The sequence below is a fragment of the Balaenoptera physalus genome, assembly GCF_965194825.1.
Source record: "Balaenoptera physalus genome assembly, chromosome: 14".
Taxonomy (NCBI): domain Eukaryota; kingdom Metazoa; phylum Chordata; class Mammalia; order Artiodactyla; family Balaenopteridae; genus Balaenoptera; species Balaenoptera physalus.
The window spans coordinates 2,260,706-2,285,120 of NC_138893.1; the positions used below are offsets into that span (position 1 = coordinate 2,260,706).

General features: G+C 35.7%; 1 protein-coding gene across 9 annotated transcripts in view; it reads right to left on the bottom strand.

The window, feature by feature from the left end:
- The window catches only part of CABCOCO1 (ciliary associated calcium binding coiled-coil 1), a 140,515-nt gene that overhangs the window by 27,618 nt on the left and 88,482 nt on the right, over window positions 1-24,415 (bottom strand). Inside the window, exon 6 of one of the 9 annotated variants that reach the window (XM_082425631.1) lies at window positions 264-10,056. The exons of the other annotated variants lie outside the window; for them this stretch is intronic. Coding sequence (XP_082281757.1) covers window positions 9,949-10,056 — 108 coding nt within the window. The 3' untranslated portion in view covers window positions 264-9,948. Of the gene's footprint in view, window positions 1-263; window positions 10,057-24,415 lie in introns of those variants that run through there. 9 annotated transcript variants of the gene reach the window in all.

Below are 24,415 nucleotides of genomic sequence, written 5' to 3' on the forward strand. Positions count from 1 at the left end.
AGTTTCAGGAAGAAAACTTTATGGCAAACTTCTCCCAATACTAACTAAGGGAAAAAAAGCACAAAACTTCCTGTAATGTTTTAACTATTTTCTCTCCTTGAAAAAAAAGGCACTACTCATTTGCAAGTCTAATTAAGAAGTACTGTGTCATTTTGGAAAATGTTAACACAAATTGTAACCCATTGCCCACAATATACTACACATAAAGTAACAACACATGAATGCCACCTGCAAAATGCAATCAACTATGGTAATGTCATACTGAAGCCATAAATTTAAAATCAAAAGAGGAAATTCAAAAGCTGAGATTATCAGAGAAACTAAAATTAATCCAATTCTCAAGTGTTTTTCTTTTGTGTTCAGGCCATTACAAACTTCTTAACATACCCTATAAATGTAGAAGATCAATTCTGCTACAAGAGTCCTCCTCCCCCTTCGCATTTTTGACTTGGAAATAAATTCGCAAATGCAGCACATTAATTTTCTTTCCTATGCTTAATATGCAGTATTTACGTTTTGAAAAGGTTCAAAATGTTGCCAGGCTTCTGCAGGGTATGAATAGACATCTAATAGCAACTTCTATTTTTATTCACAGCATACTGGTAGTTTGAACATTTATAACTTAATAGAGCTCTGAGACCCTCAGATTCACAAGCTAATCACCTAGACAGTGAACGGTAACACAGTACAACAAGTGAGGACAGGAAATAAAGACTACCCCGTCCAGCTGAAGCTGCAAAGAGGAATTTAAGTTGGCGGGCCCCAGTAAACCAATTTGCAATCTGGCTAGGGCACTCCAGTTAACACCTTGTGCCCATTTTATTTATATCTCTTGATTTGATCTTGTTTAACATGGGCTTGAAAGTCTTTCTAAAAAAGTTAGATAGTTAAAGAAACTGATTCCAGAGTATTTAAGACATCTTTAGTATTTCTAAGTGTACTTCTGCATAAGAAAACACTATAATTTGAAAAGAAACACTATAATTTGAAAAGAAATCGAGTACTCCTATCTTAATGACCTCAGACAACAAAATCCTCTCTAATGAATTTGGAAAAGGGTACCTTCTTGTAATGTAAATGCAATTTAACAGGAAAAGATGTTTTGATCTGGCTCTGGTGCAAACACTTCGTGAGGGCTAGAACAGTACTTCAGATACCCAGTTTCTAAAGATGGCAATAATGTGGAAGATAGACCACTGAATGATAGGCTTTAGACTTGGCTCTATTCCTAATTGTGTGATGCTAAGAAATCCCTAGGCCTCAGTTTATTTATCTGTAAAAGGAAGGTAATGATAATCACTACCTGGCTACTTCATCAAATTGTTTCAGGGTACAAATTAGATAATGTGGGCAAAAATGTTGGGAGTTCTTCAAAGGGAAAGTATTATTAAACCCAAAGGTGTATTATTATTATCATTTGTAATTACTGTTATTATTGAAAGGATCATCTTTCTAATGCCAGCACTGGAAGACAGATTAGAGTAGCCATGTTGGGGATACTGGTTCATGCTCTTTCTATATTCAATTGTTAACATCGCCCAAGCAATCCAATTAACTCAGAAGAATTTGTCAATGAGGACATGTCATCACCCTGTTTCCATATAGTCTCAATTTTTAAACTCTCAAACATGCATCCAATGCCCTTTGATTTGCCAAATTCCCTGGATCCAAACAACTTCTCTTTTGGGACCTAGCATGACATAATTAGGTAGTTAGGCGGCCTGCTCAGGACTCCTGCAAACCACCTCATTTAGAAAAGGAGAGTGTTTACGCCCAACTTCCGAAATTAGAAAACCTGCTTCTCCCCTCCCCCACAATTTATCACTCTTTTTATCTTTTGTTTTTCAGCATCCAGTGTGGCCTGTGGTTTCCCAGATGGAGTTCAATTCAAAAAAGATTTCCTTTAACAAATTTCGTCAAAAGCAAAGTTAGGGCAAACTTTCAACATGCCTTTCTTGTGAAAATTGAAATACCAGAGCTCTTACAACTACTAAGTTCAACATTGTACTTAGTTTCGATTCTTGGATTGACCTTATCTTGCAACTTCCTCAGGGTGAGAGACTGAAAATATGGTTGGTTCCATTAAAAACAGTTAGAAAATAACTAATTCTTTTCAAAAATATCTTCTAGAAGCCACTCGGTATATTTGTTTACTAAGCTTACTAAGTTATACTCTAAAAGGCATATCCTTGAACTCAGAATAAAGTATTTCAAACAGTTCTGATCATGGGTGAATTTTTGTTTGGCTTCATCTAGGGTGTTCTATTTAAATTTGAGGTTTTTAGTATTTAAAATTGAGGAAATACTCTAAATTATCTCTTGTTTTAAGAATTGGGAAATTAGGTATCAGTTAGAATAATGAGTTATGCAATTATCTTTGTGGAGAGCCTATTTTGAATTACGAAATATAAATTTAAAATTTTGATTTTATAAATGTGGCATTTTAATTACATCTTATGGTAGCTTATATGAAGATTAAGCTATTTCATGGCTTTTATACTTGGTAATACTCTTTTTGAACAAGTACCAGTAATTTGCAGAAATTATAAGAGACTATAAATCATAATGGTTAGAAGAGAAACTACAGTGGAAGAACCCTAAGTCCTTGGTTCTTGTCTTTCTCTTTTCATGGACTTCCTGTTATTTTCCCAATTTAAGTTATCTGAGTAAAAGGAGGTTGAAACTATTTGGATAAAGCTATACATGTAATTTACTTAACTTCAAAGTATATGGATTGAACTGCACTTCAGCCCTGAAGACATCAGTTGAAAGAAAAAGAAATCTTAAAACTATATTGAAACTTATTTCATTTAGAAATATAAAGCTTTTTTGGCCTAAACTAGAATGTTTGTAAGTGCTATGAAATATTTAGAGAAGTCAACATAATATTATTATTCCTGACCTCTTAGACCCAAGATGTCTATTTTAAGTAATCTGACATTAAAAATGTGCTGACAAATATAGATTAAAAAACAACACAGGAAGTTGTAAATCAGTTGGTAAGCCTTAGCATCAAGGAAATAGGAGACCACAAAAATATACTCATTTACTTTAGTCAACCTCAACCTTAATTTTTAACTAAAGAAAATTTGCAGAAGGCATAATGTTTATATTTTGGATATTTTATTCATAGTTTGTATGTTTCCTTTTTCTCCAGTGGGCTCATAAATTATTACAAGGAAACATGTTGTCACAGTTATAAATATTTCCCTCTCTGCTTAGCTCCCGCCACCTCCCTCCCCCCTCCTTTTTAAAATCTACACTAACTGATTCTGTAACTGTATTAGGCACTCTTTGGTCAGCAGGGCAGGATTTTCTTGCTTCAGAGGAAACTGCTGTTGATTACACTTATGTGCCCGGCATTCTACAAACAGGGCTCTTTTCAGGAAGCACCCAAGCCCTTCCTTCCATGCAGGGCAGCCCTTGTTATGTACACAGGGGTGTCATTGTTTCAGTGACCTAAGAAGAGGCATGTCTTCCCCTGCAAGGAACAGCTCTAGGTACCCTAAAGTTCTGAGGCTTTTCATGGAATCTGAATTCTTGGAAATTAACTACGAAACTGACTTTGTGGACAATGGCATATATGGCAATAGAATTTTATCAAAAAAGATCTTTCACCTATAAGCTGTAAATCATGCTAGTTTAGTTAAAAACAAACAAACTGAAATAACAGCAACTCTGAAAAATTTAGGTGGTATCTGTATTCCAGATTTGAATGTTTTAGAAATCTGGATTTTTTTTTTCCCCTTAAATGTGTAGTCAGAGTCCTAGATTGGCTCTGCCACTCAGCAGAGAGTATGTCTGAGATGTGGTTTCTTTATTTGTAAAATTAGGGGGTTGGACTAGGTCATCTCTAGTCTAGTTACAGATGTTCTATCCTATGTTACTACATTTCAAGTGGTTTTTTCTCTATTTATACAAGACTCACAGTCGCCAGCCTATACAGAACCTCAGATTCAGTATTTTTATGTCATGATGTAGAAGAATATTTGGATTACACACTCAGTACTTACTGGAATCTTGGACAGGCTGCAGCTTGTCCATTTATTTCTACTTAATTATCTTCTCCAGACCCGCTGCTCCTCCATTTGCTTTATCTCTCAATGGCGTCACCAGCTTCTTGGTTACCAGACTCAAAATCTCGAGGTTGTCTTCAGTTGTTAACTCTCCCTTGTGCCTAACATTAAATCCGTCACAAAACGTGTTGGGGGCACGTCCGTGATGTCTGCCAGACCTGCTCCCTTCTTTTTCATGACAGTGCCCATTGGGTAGGCTTTGGGTCCAAGTTCTTGCCTTAGAGATCCTGAGCTCCAGCCATACTGGACTACTTGGCTTGTGCCCAATATGCACAGTGCCTGGCATACAGTGGGTGCTCAATAAATATTTATTATAAGAAAAAAAAAAAGCATAGATGGAGGTGCTTTCCCAGCCAGGGTCTCGCCTGTGTTACCGCCTCTGCTGGGAGGGCATTTCCCCCTCACCCCCGTCAGCTGATATTCCATCTGGGCTCCCAGTACAGCTCATTCACCACAGTGACCTTTTCCTTGTGCTTCAGAGTCTTTGCTTGTTCTTCTTATGGTACTTGTTACATTGTGCCCTGAATTACAGCCGGGGATGAGTGATCTCCCACCACTTCGTGGAAACTTCCTGAGGGCAGGGACCATGTCTTACTGATCATGACACCCCAGATCAGGTCTCTGTAGGCAGGAGGCATTCATTAGGTGTTGAGTCTTCTGTTAGGGTAACCATTCATTTAAAAATTTTCAGGGTTGCCAGTCTGATCAGCTCTGATTCAGTTTAAAAAGTTTGTCCTGAACAATGACACCACTTGGAGAAGCAAACCTAATGGTTTACTGTTGCATCAGGGCAATGCTTGTATTTCTCAGTTGATGAATGGAGCCCTAGAGTATTTGTTTGATTAGCACAATGCCAAACAACTAAACGGCTTTTCACAGACTTGACTGTATTGCTTAAACTGACTAATAGTTGCCTTATAGACACAGAGCAGTTTAACATTCTAAAGAATTCCTCAGAGATACCGCTCCCCCCATGTAGTTCCTGATGGGGGTAACATCAGACAATTGTTAGACTTTCTGAGTTGCCTGACTCTAGGGGCCATGATTCACATTGCTCTCCATGGGTTGTCTGCCGGCACCCTCGACCCCCAAAACAATGTGAATGGTACCCATTGGACTTGTGGCAGTGCTGGCCACCACCAGGAAGATGCACATTGATGAGGGAAAAAAGCAGCTCTCATTCATAGGGAACTTGCTCTGAGCTTGGCATTGGGCTAATTAGAAAGCACATTACAAATATTAGGTCCTTCAATTCATACTACGTTGTGAGGAGAGGTTTTATTGATCTCATTTTTTGGTGAAGAACCTAAAGTTCAAAGAGGTTAAGTAACTTGGTCAAGGTCACACAGTTAGAGAATGTGGAATTCCCTCAGAACTTGAACCCAGATCTATTTGACTCCAAAGTCCATGTACCCAATCCTTAGGGGCAAGTGAAACCCCACTGGTTCTTTATGGATTCCCCCAAAATGTTTCTCTACAGTTTATAAGTGAGGAAATAGAAGTTCAGAAAAGTAAAATGATATATGCATACTAGATATCTGAAAGCACAAGTTCTCAGGGAATTTCAGAAAGAGAATTTGTTCACTGGTTCCTCACAGCACCACAGTGCATTGTTCCAAAATAAGTTAACAAAAGTAAGGCATGGAGGATTGAACTTTTTTTTAAAGATGGCAAGATATAAAAAGCATTTGGTTTATAAACAAATCTGAGAACATGCTTAATTCATCTGTGTAAATAGGAAAGTCTAGGAGCATCAGTTTGCTTTTGGTGACTAAAACTGTATGTTCCTGATCAAATAGCAATTTGTCCTATTTGTTGTAATTGTAATTACTGTTTTCATTGGAATCACAGTTGTTGTTTTTTTTCTTCTAGGAACAGGCACGCAGAAAAACAACCAATAACCTAGATAGTTAAAAAACACATTGAGAAATGGGTATGACTGTGTGAACAAATCTCTTGTGATTATTCTTCCACTGTGTGCTGTAATGTACTTTAAATCCATTTCCATATTTCTAATTAACACTTAGCTCTGAAAAACTTTCTGGAGGCCATTTACATCACAAATGGGGGAAAAAACAAATTTGCTTTATCAGAAAATTGACTATAGACTATTTTGGTGGCTTTTATTATTTTTACATTTTAATGATTAAAATTAAATATAGCCCAGTGACTCACGACAGAAGACAGTGAAATAATTTTCATGACTGATATAATTTTAAAGTCAACCTGGGTGAATAAGATATTAGGTCTGCTGTGGACGACTTTCATTGTCCGTCCTGCGGCTCTAGTTTCTGATCAGTTCCAACCATTTCATAAAAAGAATTAGACAGCTGTGCCAAGTTACTTTTCTAGCACAAACCCATGGTGCTTTGGCTTTATCTCAACAGCTGTCCTATAGGGACTATATAGTGCTGCTTCTGTCTTGCGGATTTTAAGCCCCTATTTTCATAGTTTGAATCTTTCATTTCTTTGAGTGAGAAACAGAGAATGCACAAATATTATTTTAAAATTCTTTGCACCAAAAAAACCTATGTCATCTGCTACATTGAAACACTGTCATTGTCACAAGCAAAAGGCATAACTGCAGCTCTCTGAGGATGCTTATTCATCCATGGTCCCCCAGCAAGGGCCGCTGTCCTCATCTAGAACATGGGGATAACAATAGTTACCCACTGCATGGGTTTTTGTGAGGATTAAATCAATGTGTGTGAAGCACTTACACAGTGCCTGGCATGTCGGAAGAGCTTAAAAGTGTGAAGGTTGTTTTTATTTTTAGATTTTCATGTCACGTATTTAAGTCTACAATAAACAAAGCCTAAACAAAACTCTTTGAGGGTAGGGACTTGGTCTGTTTTGTTGTTTTGTTCCCTACTTGACTGCCTGGCAGGTGACTGATAAACAGTGGGAAAGTAATAAATATTTATTGAATAATTGAATGTAGGAAATCACTGTGGTCTCATATGGTCAGTAAATCATTCTATTACTATTTCCCCCTGTTATATAGTCTATTGACATAGAGGGTGCCAAATTTTATGAAATTGTTTTTCTGTATCTCTCCCCCGCCCTCCCACTATGACCTATAACTCAGGCTGCTCCTCATCTGGGTGTCCAGCCTGCCTCCTTGACTTTACATTTTCCTGCAATGCTAATGGTTAGATTCTTCCAGGGGGTGTCCATGGAATTATGCAAAATGAATAGATTGTGGCAGTAAGACCAGAATACTAGGATGAGTGTAGCCTGTTCCCTGATGAGGAAGTTATTCAGGACAGGAAAACCCTTGAAGGATTGTTCTGGTTTTCACACTTGTATGAACACAGCCTTGGTATGAGGGGTTGCTAATGAAGCCGGAGACTCTGGCCCAGCATGTTAATTTACTCGATCCAGGGAACTTCCTGGTATTTATAAATGAACTCTGTACATTAGGCAACTGATATTTAGATGAGAAAATCAGAAAACAGCACGTGCTGTAATATAGTGCTTCAATAGGTTGTAATATAAATCAATTTTAACAAAGCTAACATCATTTAAGTAATCAAAAACTAGCAAGGACAGTGAGCTACTGTTTCAAAATTCTGCTAGATATAAGAAACCAGAACTAAACCCTTTCACATAATAAAGGTGCATTGCAAAACTAAGTCATAGTATTAATTAGGTTAGTCTAATTATTCAATCTACAACTAGGCCTTAACAGATTCAAGACTGGAGTATCATTGGAAACATCAGCCCATTGATTATCATCATTGCCCTAGGAGAAGATGAAGGTTTTACCTCTGAAGGATTTGGAGTTCAAGGCATGTTCTGAAGAACACATAGAGTATCAAAATGTTATGCAAAAACATATTCTATTTCTGTAGCTTCTGTTTTGTTTTTTCTTTTAAATTTTATTTATTTATTTTTTGGCTGCGTTGGGTCTTTGTTGCTGCGCGCGGGCTTTCTCTAGTTGCGGTGAGCGGGCTTCTCATCGAGGTGGCTTCTCTTGTTGCGGAGCACGGGCTCTAGGCGCACAGGCTTCAGTAGTTGTGGCACGTGAGCTCAGTAGTTGTGGCACGTGGGCTCAGTAGTTGTGGCTCGCGGGCTCTAGAGCGCAGGCTCAATAGTTGTGGCACACGGGCCTAGTTGCTCTGCGGCATGTGGGATCTTCCTGTACCAGGGCTTGAACCCGTGTTCCGTGCACTGGCAGGCAGATTCTTAACCACTGTGCCACCAGAGAAGTCCCTGTAGCTTCTGTTTGTATTTGAAAATTTTATTCTCGTTCAGCTCAGCAGTAATGGTAAATACTAAGAAACGGTAAATACTAAGAAGATAATCTTTTACAGTAATTCTTTATTCCAAAAAATACCATTTTCCTTACAGTTTATTGGTTTGTTTACTTGCTTATTGGTAAATAATTGGATACAGAAATATAGCATTGTAACTAACTTATTCCTTTGTCAGATCAATTTTTCTATTGGTATGTCATAAGACATTTTATTATTTTAACGAGAATTTTTAAAAAGTGTTTGCTGTTATATCTCTGAACTTCACCATCTCACTAGCATCTGTCAGATTTAATCAACTACAGGACTACCTTATAAAGATTACCTTATCAGAAAAAGTGTCATCTTGTGAGCTTAGGTGTGAGAATTGCAAAATAAAGCTGAGCTACACTAACAACTGCTGTGCTAATTTATTGTAAATTATGTTTTTTTGTTTGCAGAGATAAGACAGGAGAAGTGTTTCTATTTAAATTCATTTCCTATTATTTTAACATAAATACCAAACAGCTCAACAACAAAAAATGTGAGAACATAGAATATTCCTTAAATAGGTTCTGGTGACAGTGAAATTTATTTTCTAAGCTATTGGTACCAGTCATGTCACACTGTTCTAGGTGCAGAATCAGACAGCACAATTAAGACAAAACATGGATGCTTCGAATGCTAAATGGAAACTGCCGATTGTCATGTGAAGAGTGATGATTTATAGGATATGAACTGGAAATAACTGCATAGCAAGCTGGTCTACAACAAAGCTTTAATTCACTGGGCTGACACTGTAAACTCATAATGTGTCGACCTGGCACCAGCCATGATAGATTACGGCTGTTCAGAACACACAAGCATGTCCCTTTCATGAGCATTCTGGGAACCGTAGTTCAGATGACCCCAGTAAAAACAACTATAATGGTTTTAACCAAGCTGGTTCTCTAAGAAACGAAAAAATCATGATGAGTCATTATATTATTAAAATTCAGAACTAGTTGGCAATGAATCACATGAAGTTATCACCTTTAAATCATCAGAGTATAAATTGGGTCCTATAAAGTACCATGAGTCTCAATGTATTTTTAACAAGATGAACCTCTTATATAAGCAAGATTTTATTATTATATTTATTATTATTATTATTAAAACTAGAGTGGAATTTAGTGCTCATAAAAGTGAAGGGCTAATGTTGCTAGCTTGAGCCAGAAAGAGTATAGGCCTGTATTAGTAGACTGCTTTATGTAGCCCTGCCAGTAAATTTCGACCACTCTTGTTCTTATGAGTCAATGCCGAACATGGGAATTTGTATGATTCTTAAAAAAATGTATTAGCGGATAGGCATGTGGTAAGAGGACCCCAAATCTATTTTTTTTAACCTAAACTGGAAGTTGAACTCTAGTCTCGAGAACCAGTTGTAGGTCAACCCAACTATTTCATACTCCCAACCCCTTTAAAAAAAAAATACATTGGATTTTTCAAAGAAATAGAGTGGAAATACCGTTTAAGAGAAAAGTAAAAAGCCATTTTGCTGTCTTTGCTCTGATTTTCCGCTAGTAAGCTTCATGCTGTACCAGATCACATTTAAAAGGCGTTTTGCTCCTTGTGTAAGATTTAGATTTCAGTTCAGTTCAATTGATCTGGGCACATTCCATCCAGGCAGCCCCATCACAGGCAGGATTTCTGCTCTCACAGGAGTCAGTCTGAAGGTGGAGTTGGAAGGCAGGGGATACAAACACCTGTACAATCAATTATAATGATATGTGAAAATGACTACAATTAAGTTAGAAGAGAAGACTATTGGGTTAGTCACACTTTATTTAGCTGATGACAGAATGACTGAATGATGTGCCGGTTAGGGAATAAGCCAAAGACCAGAGCAGAGGAGGGAAGGGCATGGTGGAGTATGTAGGTGGACACCGTGTCAGCTAGCTACTCTTCATAATAATCACCCAAAGGCAGAGGAGTAAGTGGCATTAAACCACCTGCATATGAAAACATGTTAAAATAAACTTGGCTCTTGAAGAAATTGAGCATAATTGCTAATTACTGATAAAGACTACTTTAATAATATAGAAGAACAGAACAAATACTATTGTTGGTTGATGGTTATTTTTGCTTAAAATGTTTACAGTTGGAGGGACACAAATAGACCTCTGGTCACAGATTATGAAAAACACATTTGATAGCTAAATATAAAAAAATCCAAATATTAATAACTACTGACATTTATGTAGCCCTTTCCTCCCAAAGCCCTGGACAAACATTACTGACTATATATATACACAAGAATAGCACTGAAATACTGCTACTCTTGCAAATGCCTGGATACTAATCCAAGACAAAAGTAGCAAATGGCTGATCTACTTAAATATAGGTCTGCAGAATATAGGTGTGCATTTAGAAATAAAAACTCAGACCACAGCACCTCCCTTCCAAAATGTTTACCATATTTTCTTTCAACTTTATTGAATTACTGGGCTTTTCAAGCTCCATTCTCTTAGTAAGACACTTAAGGTTTTGTATTTATTCTTAGATGCTGGTTTATGATTGTTGTATGGCAGTGAATACCAGGGCTAATGGCGCCTCCTTTCTGAGGACATCAGCTCTGACTCTTCAGTGCCTCCTACCGTGAGGAGGGCTGATAGGCCAGTGCAACACAGGAGTGCCTCCTACGGAAGGGCTAGTTTTGTTTCACCACGAACCAAGATTGTTATTAGTTATCTGAGAAGAACTATCTGGCTCAAACAAGTTTCATTTATGAAATATTAGATTAAATGAACTGGTGCTGGGCTGCTTGGTGACACTGATTGAAAAGATGCCATGTTTGTTGTTACTAACTTGAACAAAATGTAAATTACACAGCAATAATCATTTTTAAAGACCAGAAAAGAAAACATTTAATGTATACTCTTAGGGCTCTTACTGTAAAATATTATTTTATTACATTCTCAATTTCATCGCATTCTGGCAATGACAGAAATATAATTTAAATTTCTTGACGTTTCCTTTAACGATGTTATATTTTGGAAATTTTCGATTCAGGGATTATTACAAATCACTTGCTTTAAATTTTAACATTCCTTTCTCCTCTATAAATCCTATGTATCTTCAAAAGTTCAGCTAAACTCCCAGGTCCTCCTTGAAACTTTCATAATTTTTTCAGCAAGTAAGGCACTCTATGTTTTTAAAGTTCTCAATTATACAATCATTTTCAGTGTGCCTTTACTGAGTATGCACTATAAACCAGCACTGTCTTAGCCCTGGGTATTCAGGGATGATCATCAAATATTCCTCTACTTTCAAGGAGGTCAGAATCTAGAGTGTGCATGGGGTTCTTGGTAGGGATGACATACAAGATAATTTGCAGAGTGAAATAACTGCTAGAAGTATATGTAGGGTGTTCTAGCAAGTAGAGAGGAAAGACAGCTACTTCATTCTGGTGGGAGGCAAGAGAGGAAGAGATTCAGGGAAACTGTAAAGGGGAGATGGTACCTGTATTAAGTTTTGAAGGATAAATAGGAGTCAGCATGCAGATGCGGTTGACAGAGAGAGAGAATCCCATACAGAAAGACAGTCAGACGTACAGACAGGGAAAGTGCATGTCCAAAAGCATAGAGAGTAGGAGAGCATTACAGGACAGGAGATGCACGTGGTGTTGGCGAAAGTTAGAGTCAAGTAGGCCTAGGTTTAGTTCCAGCTTGCACATTTAAGTCATTTAATTTCCTGTAAGCCTCAGGTTTTCCATCTGTCACATGGGGCAAGTAACCTTCTGACTGACAATCATCCAATTGGTAGAGCCCATTTTCTTGGGGATTTTGTGGGAACATATATCAAAGAGTCAAAAATGAGAACAATGGAAATAAGAGTTATCATGTTAAAGTCTAACAATGACAAAATGAAATTTTGTTTGAGGGGTGCTAATGTTTTAAATATTTAAATGTTGTAAAGGTTTTAAATTTAAAATGTGATTTATAGTCTTTTAGAGTAAATCATGTCTAGAAGCAAGTGTATATTTGTCTTTTGCTATAGCTACACTGAAATGATGCAGAAAAAAATAAAAAAGAAATCAAGGGATTTATTTTCCATATGTCCAAATAATACCCAGCAATTTTTAAAACAAGTTTAGCAAAAGTTAGAACAATGTATTTCCCTCATCATTTGCTGAGAGGAAGGCTGCTTGATTAATGTAATTAAAGGGTTGCTAGTAACTCAAGACTCAATTAAAAAAATAAATTTGGCCTTATTACTTTACTTCCAACTGGTGGTTTTCCTAGTGTGATTTTTGAGCTAAAATCTGTGGCTGCTTGTTCATGACACATGAATTGTTTTAGCACAGCCTTTCCCCTGCTGTGCATATGATTAAGAAAGCAGAGGTTAAATAGTGCAGCAAAGAATTGGGTAAATTCATTCTATTTTTGCTCACAGCGCCTTTTAGTCCCCCTCCCCCTTTTTGGGACTGGAAGAGTTCAGAAACCTATCATCTCCTCCTGAAATTATTTAAGATACGTTCTTAGGCTGAAAATGTAACTTCTCTCTCTTAACGTTGTCTAGTACACTGACTTTGTGATGGCTGTGCTGTAGATAATTATCTGTATTGGCAAGAAAACCAAATGCAAGTGCATCCTAGCATTTATTGAGTGCTCATGTATGCTAGGCACTGTGATAAGCATTTTGTATACACTGTTCTATTTTTACTTGCGGTAATCCTACGAGGTGAGGATAATCATTCTCATTTTCAGATGAGGAACAAGAGGCTCTGAGAGGTTATGCTATTGTTCAAAGAGCCCACAATTAGCAGGTGACAGAACTAAGGTGCTAACCCTGTTCTGTTTCATTCTAAACCTGGGTTCTTATCGATTTGCATTTTTTTTGTAGGTAGAGTTTGATTTAAAAGATTTAAAAATAGCTCTGGTAAAGCATCTTGCATATAGTTGGTGCAACACATGTTAAATTCAGTTGAGTGAAAATTTTACGCTCACGAGGGCAAAGAAGAGTCAGTTGTTGCCCTCTTTGAATTTATAGTCTAATGTGGGCGTGACTACAGTATAAGGTAGAAGCATCATGGAAAGGCAGTGCAGTACAGTGAGGAAATCAGGACAAACTCAGCATGTCTGAAAGAGCTCTATATTTCTTCCCTTAAACCTGTTCCTTCTCCAGGCTTCCAGGTAACGGTGCTAATATCCACCCAACTGTTCAAATCAGGATCAGGGGGGCGGGGGGCCGGGTGCACAGCATCCTTGGTTCCTCCCTTTCCCTCACCCTTTACATCCAACGCTTCAGCCACTCCGGCCAGATCTGCTCTGAAATATATTTGGAATCTACTTCTCCCTACCTGTCCTGCCACCACCCTTTCCAAGCCACCCAGACCAGAGCCGTCATCTTCTCACTCGTCTCCCTTCTCTGCCTGCCCAGTCAGAACCAGGTACAAGGAACAGCCAGAGCAGGCTTTGCGGAGCCTGAAGCTAAATTATGAAAAAAATCGTGTATACAAGTGAATGTACAGAAATCACACAAGTGAATACATAGAATGATTAAGGAATTAACAACAAATTAGATATATTAAAAAGCTGACAAATTCCACAAGTATCACAAAATTTTAAAATAAGTTAAAAATTGTCAACTGCTTGACCTATATCTATAATACAGTTCGCTTTATTTCTTGGGCTTCATACTCCAACCAGCTCTTCATATGACAAACATTTTGTAATATTATTTTCCACAGAAAGACTAGAAAGATTATTTAATCTTTCCTCTAGCTGGGTTAATAGAAATTGTTATTACTATTGATATAGTTTAGAAAAATTTCAGCTTCACAACTCATTATTGGTAATATCATGTGCATTTTAGGATTGATGTCAAATTTCAAAAAACCTGTGGCAAGTTTCCTCCATATATGAACTGTAAGACTTAAGGTTCTTTTCAGGTTCTCTTAGGCAGTGAACAATTTTAAATAATCTTACTCCTTATAAAGATGGCACTCATTAACCAATTTGTGTCAATGTCTCCACTGTAGAGGAATATTATACATTTGATGTTATCTTCAATGATATTAGTATTTTTTTGTAAAAAGGCAAGAAATTAAAATCTTTTTACAACGTGTTGATGTGATTCACTCCTCTTCACTAACTGGACTATCAAGCAATCTAGCCTATTCATTGCTTCTATTTAAAATGTATTTTTTCATCTTATTGAATTACTACTTTTGCTATGATCTGAATTTGGGGGGGGGGGTTACAATTTACTCACTGGTGTCAGAATAATTTCTATTGATTTAATTTCTCCTCTGCATTGCTCTTATTTCATATTCTACTGTATTTTGAATTTTTCTCAGTTCTTTAATAAATTAATTTAAAAATGACAAAAGAAGGTTCTCTGAATATAAGTCCGAATCAGAAGTTGTAATTTCTCAACTGTTGAACTAAAACGTTCCAAAAGTCTGCCCAAATTACAGTTAAAATGATATATTCAAAATTTGTTGAATAAAATGTTTGCATTTCATTTGCACTTGGGTTTTTATTCCAAGTCTTCAAAAATATATTTGCCTTCTTAAAATGTCATTTAACTCCTATTACAAGACTTAAATAACTTTTTACATAGTTGATGACTATTAGAATTTTCCATAGACTAGCTTCTTCCTCCATACATTTCAAACCTGGTTTCTCCACCACTACTCACACATGTCCAGGACCTGGCCCTAAAGGACACACTCACATCACAATATGACCTTGTATCATGACGCAACCTTGTATCATGATGTCACAGTGGGTGGTAGAAGCCACACTTGCACTAAGATGGCTAGATAAAGACTATTATATAAGAGTTCTCTCTCCCAATTCAATCTACTTTCTAATGTACTTATCTAGCCATAAATCTTCAACTGTCTGTAGGAAGTTCATATTTTGTTATTCTAGTATCACATTAAATTTAATGTATTTAACACTAAACTCGTCACCACAACCCTTAGTATCATTATGAAAATTGTCTTTTCTAATTATGTCAATGGCACAATTACTTTTTTGTTTTTTTTTTAATTTCATCATGCTTTTAATGCACACTGACAATTTTTTAAATTTGGAAGGCAGGAAAAATTTTTACAATTGAATAATTATTAGTGAACATTTATTTTTATATGAAGGTAATACACAATCATTAAAGATATTAGTTTTAAATCTAAAAGCAATCATTACAAGGGTTTGTTATGAAAATTTACATTTGTTTAGATTTGGCAGTTATGTCAGAAGAAAATACTTTTATTTGTGGCTTTTGAGAATAAAGCTACATCTTTTAATTTCAAAAACTAAGTATTCTCTCAATAGTGTAAATAACCAAACTTTTATCAGGCACCTCCTTAACTTCTAGGAAATTTGTAATCTGTAAAAAAAACCCCAACAAAGACATAAAAAAGAAACACTAACATAAAAAGTTGTAAAATTTTTACAATAAAAAAGGAACATATATGGTATTTTCCCATATACTGGGAAAAAGTAACATATTTGGACAGAGTGAAGCATAAAATAGAGAAATTAGCATCTCAGTTCAAAGTAGGAAAAACTTTTGAAAAGTCACCTTGGTAGACTTGTGAAGGGGGATTTAAAAAGATGGAACTGGGATTTCTTGGTGATTCAAGAGCTATGTTTTCTTTCATAGCAGCCTGGTGGAACCAAGGTGGGTAAGGTTGGGATATACTGTCCATTGCTTTCAAAAAGGAAGCTGCTCAACAAATGGAGCTGGGACACATGGACATCCACATGCAAAAGAATTAAGTTAGACCTCTAACACCTCACGCCTCACACAAAAATTAACCCAAATGGATCAAAGACCCAAATGGAAGAGTTTTATAAAACTACAGAATTCTTAGAAGAAAACATAGGTATAAAACTTCATGATCTTGGTTTAGGCAATGATTTCTTAGATATGACATCAAAAGGACAAGCAACCAAAAGAAAAAAAATAGATAAACTGAACTTCATCAAAATTAAAAACTTTTGTGCCTCAAAGGACACCATCAATGAAGTGAAAAGACAACCCACAGAATGCGAGAAATGATTTGCAAATCATACATCTGATAAAAAACCCGTATCTAGGGACCTCCTTGGTGGTCCAGTGGTTAAGACTCCGTGCTCCCAATGCAGGAGGCCTGGGTTCGATCCCTGGTCAGGGAACTAGATCCCACATGCCGCCACTAAGAGCCTGCACGCCGCAACTAAAGATCCTGAACGGGGCAACGAAAATCCCGCGTGCCGCAACTAAGATCCGGTGCAGCCAAATAAATAAATAAATAGATAAATTAAAAAAAAAAAAACCCTGTATCTAGACTATGTAAAGAACTTTTACAATTCAACAATAAAAAGACAAATAGCCCAATTTTTCTAATGGGCAAAAGATGTGAATAATTTCTCCAAAGAAGAGATATATATAGGAGGTATACATCAAAGCACAAAGTAAAAATGGGATATTCTAGAACTGCTGGTCAGGGGACTTTGTCACCCTTTTCACTAAAGGGTTAGATTTTCAGCAGCCAAAGGCAGCCATTCCAAAGTGAATGTGATAGAACATAAAGAGGTGAACTGAGATGATTCACTTTGCAGTTTGAACAGTAGTGTTTCACAGGAAGGGAAAAAAGATCAACCTTGTATTTTTCTGACCACATAAAGGCTTCTTCTCTTTGTAATAAAGTAGAAAAGCTCTCTTCCAAAAAGAATATACAACTGGCTAATAAGCACATGAAGAAAAGATGCTCAACATCATTAGCCATCAAGCAAATGCAGATCAAAACCACAATGAGATACACTTCATACCTACCAAGATGGCTATAATAAAAAATACAGACAATGACAAGTGTTGGTTAGGATGTGGAGAAAATGGAACCCTCATGCAATGCTGGTAGGAATGTACAGTTGACCTTTGAACAAGACAGGGGTAATGGGCACTGACACTTCATGCAGTCAAAAATTCACATATAATTTACAGTTGGCCCTCCATATCGGCACAATTACTTTTATATTCTTTTGTTCAAATCTGTACAAGTTTTGATTCCTCTTAACTTCTTAGTTTTTCATATCCAAATTTTCATCAACTTCTATGTTAAATTTTCTTTATAGTATTTCTTACATATGTCCATTCCTTTCCACTTCCATTGCTATATCCTAGTCCTATTTTTTTTTAACATTTCTCAATTTCCTACTTTAGCTTTCTGTTCCCCAATCACTTTTCATTTCACAATGTTGTGTATAACATTGCCAAGTTACTTTGCTCAAAATACTGCTTTTATCAATTGCTTTGTATAACATTTAGATCATAGTTCTTACCAAAGATGGAATAAAAAAAGAGTTCAAATTTCTGAAAAATTAAAATTACTTTTATATCTATCAAATATTAATTTGGATGAATTGAGTGGAAAGCCATTCTGAATTTGACAGCTGTCTGATTTATAGCATATTTTCTAAATAGAACTTTACTTCCAAGTCATAGCAGTTCTCAGCCTCTCAACCAGGATTTCCAGAGAATTTAGCCCTCATGCCCAAGGCATCTACTGTTTATAATGAATTAACTTCTCTCCTGTGCATCTAGACTCTTACTAGCTATGTACCATCCTTGAGAAAATTAATAATCATTTAAATCATTTTCTGTAGGACTTTGTTCTCTGGCAGAACCCCTGTTAAAAAGACTGTTACATTAACTGAAATAAACTGTTAATAAAATGTTACAAGTAGAGATTCTGGATCTACCTTAATGACTTAGGAAAAAAACCACTTCATTTATAATTAGCAATGTCCATTTGCATATAAACAGTAAATGCTGCCAAATTCAAACCCTGTCCTACTTAAGAGAACACAGGCTGTTTATAAACAGCCTCCATGTAATATTGTCTACATTATGTGTCTTTGTTCTTTTATAGACTGAAGTTTTACTATTAGTGCAGACCAGGTTGATGTGTCTGAAATTCTAAATTATTTGGCTTTGAATTAATGAGGCTTTTAACTGAATATAATCTGCAAGAAGTTTCAAGCTGCTACAACATATACTGTCCAATATAATTGTTAGGTAATATAATGTACACTCCAAAAATTTTCACGTTAGAATTATATGAAAAATACAAATATTTTGAGAAGAGAAACTATAAAAAAATTTTGATTCTGGAGCTATCATTAAAAATGTTTTAAATCTAATTTAATTTAATTTAATTTTCAAAATGCGAATGGATAATATTTGTTTGTTAACACTGTAAAGTAGTGACATTGGTGTACTGGGATAGCATTTAGCTGTTAACGTGACAGAAAACCCAAAATTCAGCAGCTTTAACAAGATAGTATTTTATCTTGTCTTCTTATAAAAGTCCAGAAGTAAGCAAAAGAAAGCTGCTACTTTGACTCTGCTTTGTATGAAGTCTTTTGGGGCCTGGGCTCTTTCTAGCTTGTTGCTCCTCTATGCTGGCCTCCATTCCCGAGATTACCTCATGGTCCAAAATGGTTGCTCCATGTGAAGCCATCCCTTTCATATTCTACCCAGAAAAATAGGAGAAGGGCAAAAAAGAAGGGTACACTCCTTCCTTTTAAGGACAATTCCGTTAAGATTCACTCTTTACTTCTGCTTACATCTCATCAGCCAAAACTCTCGTGGCCAAGTTTACTTACGCATTTACTGGAAAGGAGGCTGGGAAATGAAGTCTATCCTAGTCAACTATGTGCCCAGCTAAAAATCTTCTGTTAAGGGGAAAAGGGAAGAATGGATGCTGGGAGACAATTCAGAGACTCTACCATATACACTAAATTCTTATCTCTTTGGGGGAGGAGAGGGTAGAATCTACGCCAGCAAATTACACCCCGCTGGGCAGACAAAGTTTAATCAGCTGGTTTTCAACCATGCTTGTACATCAAAATCACCATGGAACTTTTAAGAACTAGAGATTTCAAGTCCGATCTAGACTTACTTGAACTAGAATTATGGCGGGGGGTGGGGGTGGATCAAAAGTTAATTTTTAAAAGCACTATAGGTGATTCAGGTACATGGTCAGGTTTGGATAGGGTTCCCTTGGTGGGATATCTGAACCACATTATTTCAGAACTAAGAGAAGGGACTATAGGAAAGATTGACTCAGAACTGTTAGTACCTCCTCACATATTCCTTTCATCCATCATTTATCTGACTTGGTTACCTATTCTTGTCTTCCTTGACTTTCACCAAGCCTTCAGAGCAGTTTTGCCACAGCTCACATGGTAGAGAGGGGAATAGGAATTTATGACTTAAAATAAAAAGTTTCCTGCAAGGAACTTAGGTGACAGACAATGACAACATTCACAGCTATGAAATGAATTACTTGAAGGCAAGGCCTTCATCTTTTTCAGGAGGACTTCCAGGGCCTATGCCATGGTGGAAGCTCGAGAAATGTTGTTGCTTGTTAGTGGAACTCCCTGTATTTCTGACCTTGGAAAATCCCATTCTTCTCCTGGATTCTCTTTAGGACATAGAAGAATGCTCACCACAGAAGGACGCTCAGTACTAACATGCTTCAGCTAAAAATTTAAGGTTACTTTTAGGTTAGGTTGAGTTTCTTAAGTATGCTTCGAATCTCACCTGGTCTCACTAATGAAACTATTTTTACTAAAGGAAACAAATGCCATCCTCCACTCTGATCCACATTATCTCATCTTATTTTTGTTTTTATTTTAAGATTTTGTCCAACACTTCTAGTTTGGATGAGCTTACTCATAATCTCTTTGATCATGGCTATTGCTTCAGAAAGCGCTCCCCTTACTTCTCTAGTTATGAATGTTGCCAGTTGCCTGACAGTCTGTAATTACAGATGTTTAAACTTTGAAAAACCAGTGTTTTTCCCTTTCCATTTGCAGGAAACAGATTTAAAGAGATTTATGTAAGGAGACAAAAATCCATTGTATTTGTTGTTGACATAAAATGCTGCAGATAGCTTTCTGGCTTTTGTCTCAACTCTTCTTAGTGCTTTTTTTTTTTTTTTTTCTCTCTTACTTCTTCAGAAAAGTTTTAATTAGGTTCTAGTGGTTCTTAACACCTGTTTAATTTCCCATTAAAGAAGTAAGGTGTGTTTTGAGTAGTTAGCAGGCATTAGCAAATGAAAAAGGTTGGGTAGTAAAGCAGTAGGCCACCAGAGGGAAAGACTAAATATCAATACAAAAGGGACTACAGGACACCTAAATCCACTGATCTGAGACTTTTGTACTTGAACTTGATTATAAATGTGGACCAAGAGTAAAATGGTCTTGGGATATATATGTATATATATTTATTTTATTTTATTTTTTTTACACACACACATATATATGCATATGCATGCCACATATGATAATTAAATTACGTTACTGTACTCCTGAAATTAAGAGTAAAAGAAAGTTTAGAGCTGAGAGGAAAAGCAAACCAAATTATTTTGAAATAAATACCTAATATGTGACATTAATTTACCCTCAGAAAAAGTTTAAATCTTAAACTGGGAAAAAAGAGCTTGAGTTAAAAAAAAAGTCACCTCTTGCACAGTTTTTTTGTATATATAAATGAGTGTACATTCTAAACTTTTATTGTCAATTTTTCTGTTGTAATTTTAAAATATTATAGTCTTTATGCTTCTAACAATGAAACTTTTTCATGTCATAAATCTGAGAATGTCTTAGCTGAAAAATTTATCTTTCTAGTTAAGGATATGATTATTCTCTTTCCTCTTTATTATTTAATTATTTAAGGAAAAATCAAGGAAAGAAATCCATTTCAATAAAATAATGAAGAAATATAGATAAAAAGATGCCATTCCTCAATTTGTATTTTGAACTGCAAATCTTCTGAACTGTGAATGCGTTTATATTTTAAAAGTAATTTAACATCTAGTTACAAATGAAAATAAATGACCAAACTATATCAAACTTCAGTAATTTGAATGCAACGATTTTGTCACTTATTTTGAAAATCATTCTCATCAGCACAAAAATAAAGTTTTAATGAAACCTCCACAGGAGGGCACTATAGTGTGACTCTGGTATAAATTGTAACTACAGCAACCCATTCTATCATTATCTGACCCTTGATTAAACATCTAAAAGAGTGAGTCCTTCTCCTGAATTAGAAAATTCTAGTTTTCAAAACTCAAGATAGGTAGATTTCACATGTGGCAAATTTTTTTCTTGGTTAAAAAAAAAAGAGTATAGGTAATTTAATCTTTCTTTTGTGGCATACATTCAACATAAAATCTTATCATAAAATAAAGCAAAATTGGTAAGATGCATGGTCTGGATGAACCAAAATCTAGAGAGGTTAAAATTATATTATATTGTAACAACAGGAATATTTTAGAACTATCAGGCTAAGCAATCAAAACCAAAAGACATTACAACAGATAAATGCATTTACTACTTATTAGTGGTATGTATTTATAAATAGTATATGTAAATGATATATAAAGTTGGTGTTACTTAAAAATGGTATACATTGCTTATAATGGTATGTCTAGCTAACTAGACAGTAGATAGGTAAATCAATCTTAGCGAATGTAGAAATAGAATCAAAACATAAATACGAAAGCATAAATAAAGCAAAACATAAATACCAATATAAAAACATAAATTTCCAAACTGGTTCACCTCATCCCAGTAAGGATCTGAAAACATTCACTGTAATGATAAAGATGGAGATTTGGTCCAAATTAAGATTTTTAAAATGCCTCTGGTCCTAAATTTCAGTTTCACTAGTGTATTTTCAAGTTGTTCTCCAGGAGATAACAATACCCTGATATTTTACTAGAGTTAAATCAATATAAAAGTAATTGTAATCTTGACAATTGCCAAGTGTCTTTGTGGGCCTTGCCTTATTATTCTGAGGACTAACAGAATGCTGTACAAGTCCAAGAAAGCTTTATTGAATAGAAAGTTTCATTAAATTTAAAGAGCAACCAGAGCAGTGGTTATAGATGTAGTTCTATAACTTTACATAACAAACCTGTTTCCATTAAAGAAATTACTTGTTTCATTATAGTTCTGCCAAAAAATGGAATTTAGATAAATCCTAATAATGAAGGGAAAGACTGGTAGAAAGTTGCAGTGATGAAAATCCCCTTATCAATGGGCTTAACTTTTGGGTGGTACATGTTCCTCTTTATAGTCTAATACTGATAGCTGCAATGTTCTGGGAATTTATAAATTGTTGAAGTGATGTAACCACAGTACGAGTCTTGACAGTTTTCTGAATCTGCATTCTATATTAGAAATGGATGGATGGCATCATATTTTCATACAAATGCAAAGCACTTACTTAAAACAGAGGAGTTCACTAAACTTTTGATGATTCACACCTGGGTTGAATAATTAAATTTGTTGGTAATTAAAATGCTAGTTCATCACTCCCCTGGGGACTCAAGGCAGACTGTTTTAATTTAAATATCTTTTCTTCTAGCTCATACTTACAGATTCTTTAGCCAATAAAGAATTCAGACAGTAGATTTAAAAGTAATAAAAAAATCAGAAAGTAAGGCTTGGATAACCGGTTTGCACATAATAAAAATTACTTTTATATATCACTCTTAAGTAAAATTGGCAAATTATATAGTCAGATACTTAAATAATAGAATCATACAAGATCAAGGTTTTCCTTTGCTTTTTAAATCTGGAATCTAGCTAACGAGAACACAACTTACTGGATTTTTTGTTTTTTTTGAAACTTCCATTTAAAATTTTTTTCCAGCTTTACTGAGGTATACTTTTAAATACCAAAAATTGCATATATTTAATGAATACATTTTGATGAATTTGGACATACGCAAACACTTGTTATACCATCACTGCAATCGAGGTAATAAACATATCCATCACCTCCAAAAGATTTCTTGTGTCTCCCTTGCTTCTTTTATTTATTTATTTATTTCTGTGGTAGCAACGTTTAGCATGAGCTCTATCCTCTTAACAAGTTTTAAGTGTACAATACCATATGGCTAACTACAGGCACTATGCTGCACAGCAGATCTCCAGAGCTTACTTGTCTTGCACACCTGAAACATACCCATTGAACAACTCCCCAGCTACCTCTCCCTTCATCCCTGGCAACTACCATTCTGCTCTCTCTATGAGTCTGACTATTTTAGATACCTTATATAAGTGGAAGCATTCAGTATTTGTCCTTCCGTGACTGGCTTATTTCACTTAGCATAATGTCCTCCAGGTCCATCCATATGTTGTTGCAAATGGTAAGATTTCCTTCTTTTTAAAGGCTGAATAATATTCCATTATATGTCTATACCACATTCCCTTTACCCATTCATTTGTTGATGTACATTTGGGTGGTTTCCATACATTGGCTATTGTGAATAATGCTACAATAAATATGCGAGTGCAGATATCTCTTTGAAATCCTGATTTCAATTTTTTTGGCTATATAATCAGAAGTGGGATTGCTGGGTTATATGGTAGCTCTATTTAAAATTTTTTGGAGGAACGTCCTTATTATCTGCTAAAGTGGCTGCGCTGTTTAACATTCCCACCAGCGGTATATAAAAGTTTCAATTTCTTCACATAAATAAATCTTGTTATTAAATTTTTAATAATAACCTTCCTAACAGGTGTGAGGTGACAGCTCAACGTGGTTTTGGTTTGCATTTCTCTGATGATTAGTGATGTTGAGCATCTTTCATATACCTACTGTCCATTTGTATGTCTTCTTTGGAGAAATATCTGTTCGAGTTCCTTGCCCACTTTTAAATCAGGTTGCTTTTTTTTTTTTCTATTTATAGGAGTTTCTTATATTGTAATTAATGCTTTATCAGATATATGATTTGTAAATATTTCCTCCCATTCCATAGGTTGACTTTCCACTCTGTTTTGTTTCCTTTGCTGTGCAGAAGCTTTTCAGTTTGATGTAGTCCCACTTGTCTATTTTTGCTTTTTTGTCTGTGCTTTTGGCATCATAGCCATGAAGTCACTGCCAGGATCAATATCATTTCCCCAATGTTTTCTTCTAAGACTTTTACAGTTTCAGGTATTACATTTAGTCTTTAATCCACTTTGAGTTGATTTTTGTGTATGGTGTAAGATAGGGGTCCAATTTCACCCATTTGTTTGTAAATATCCAGTTTTTCCAACACCATTT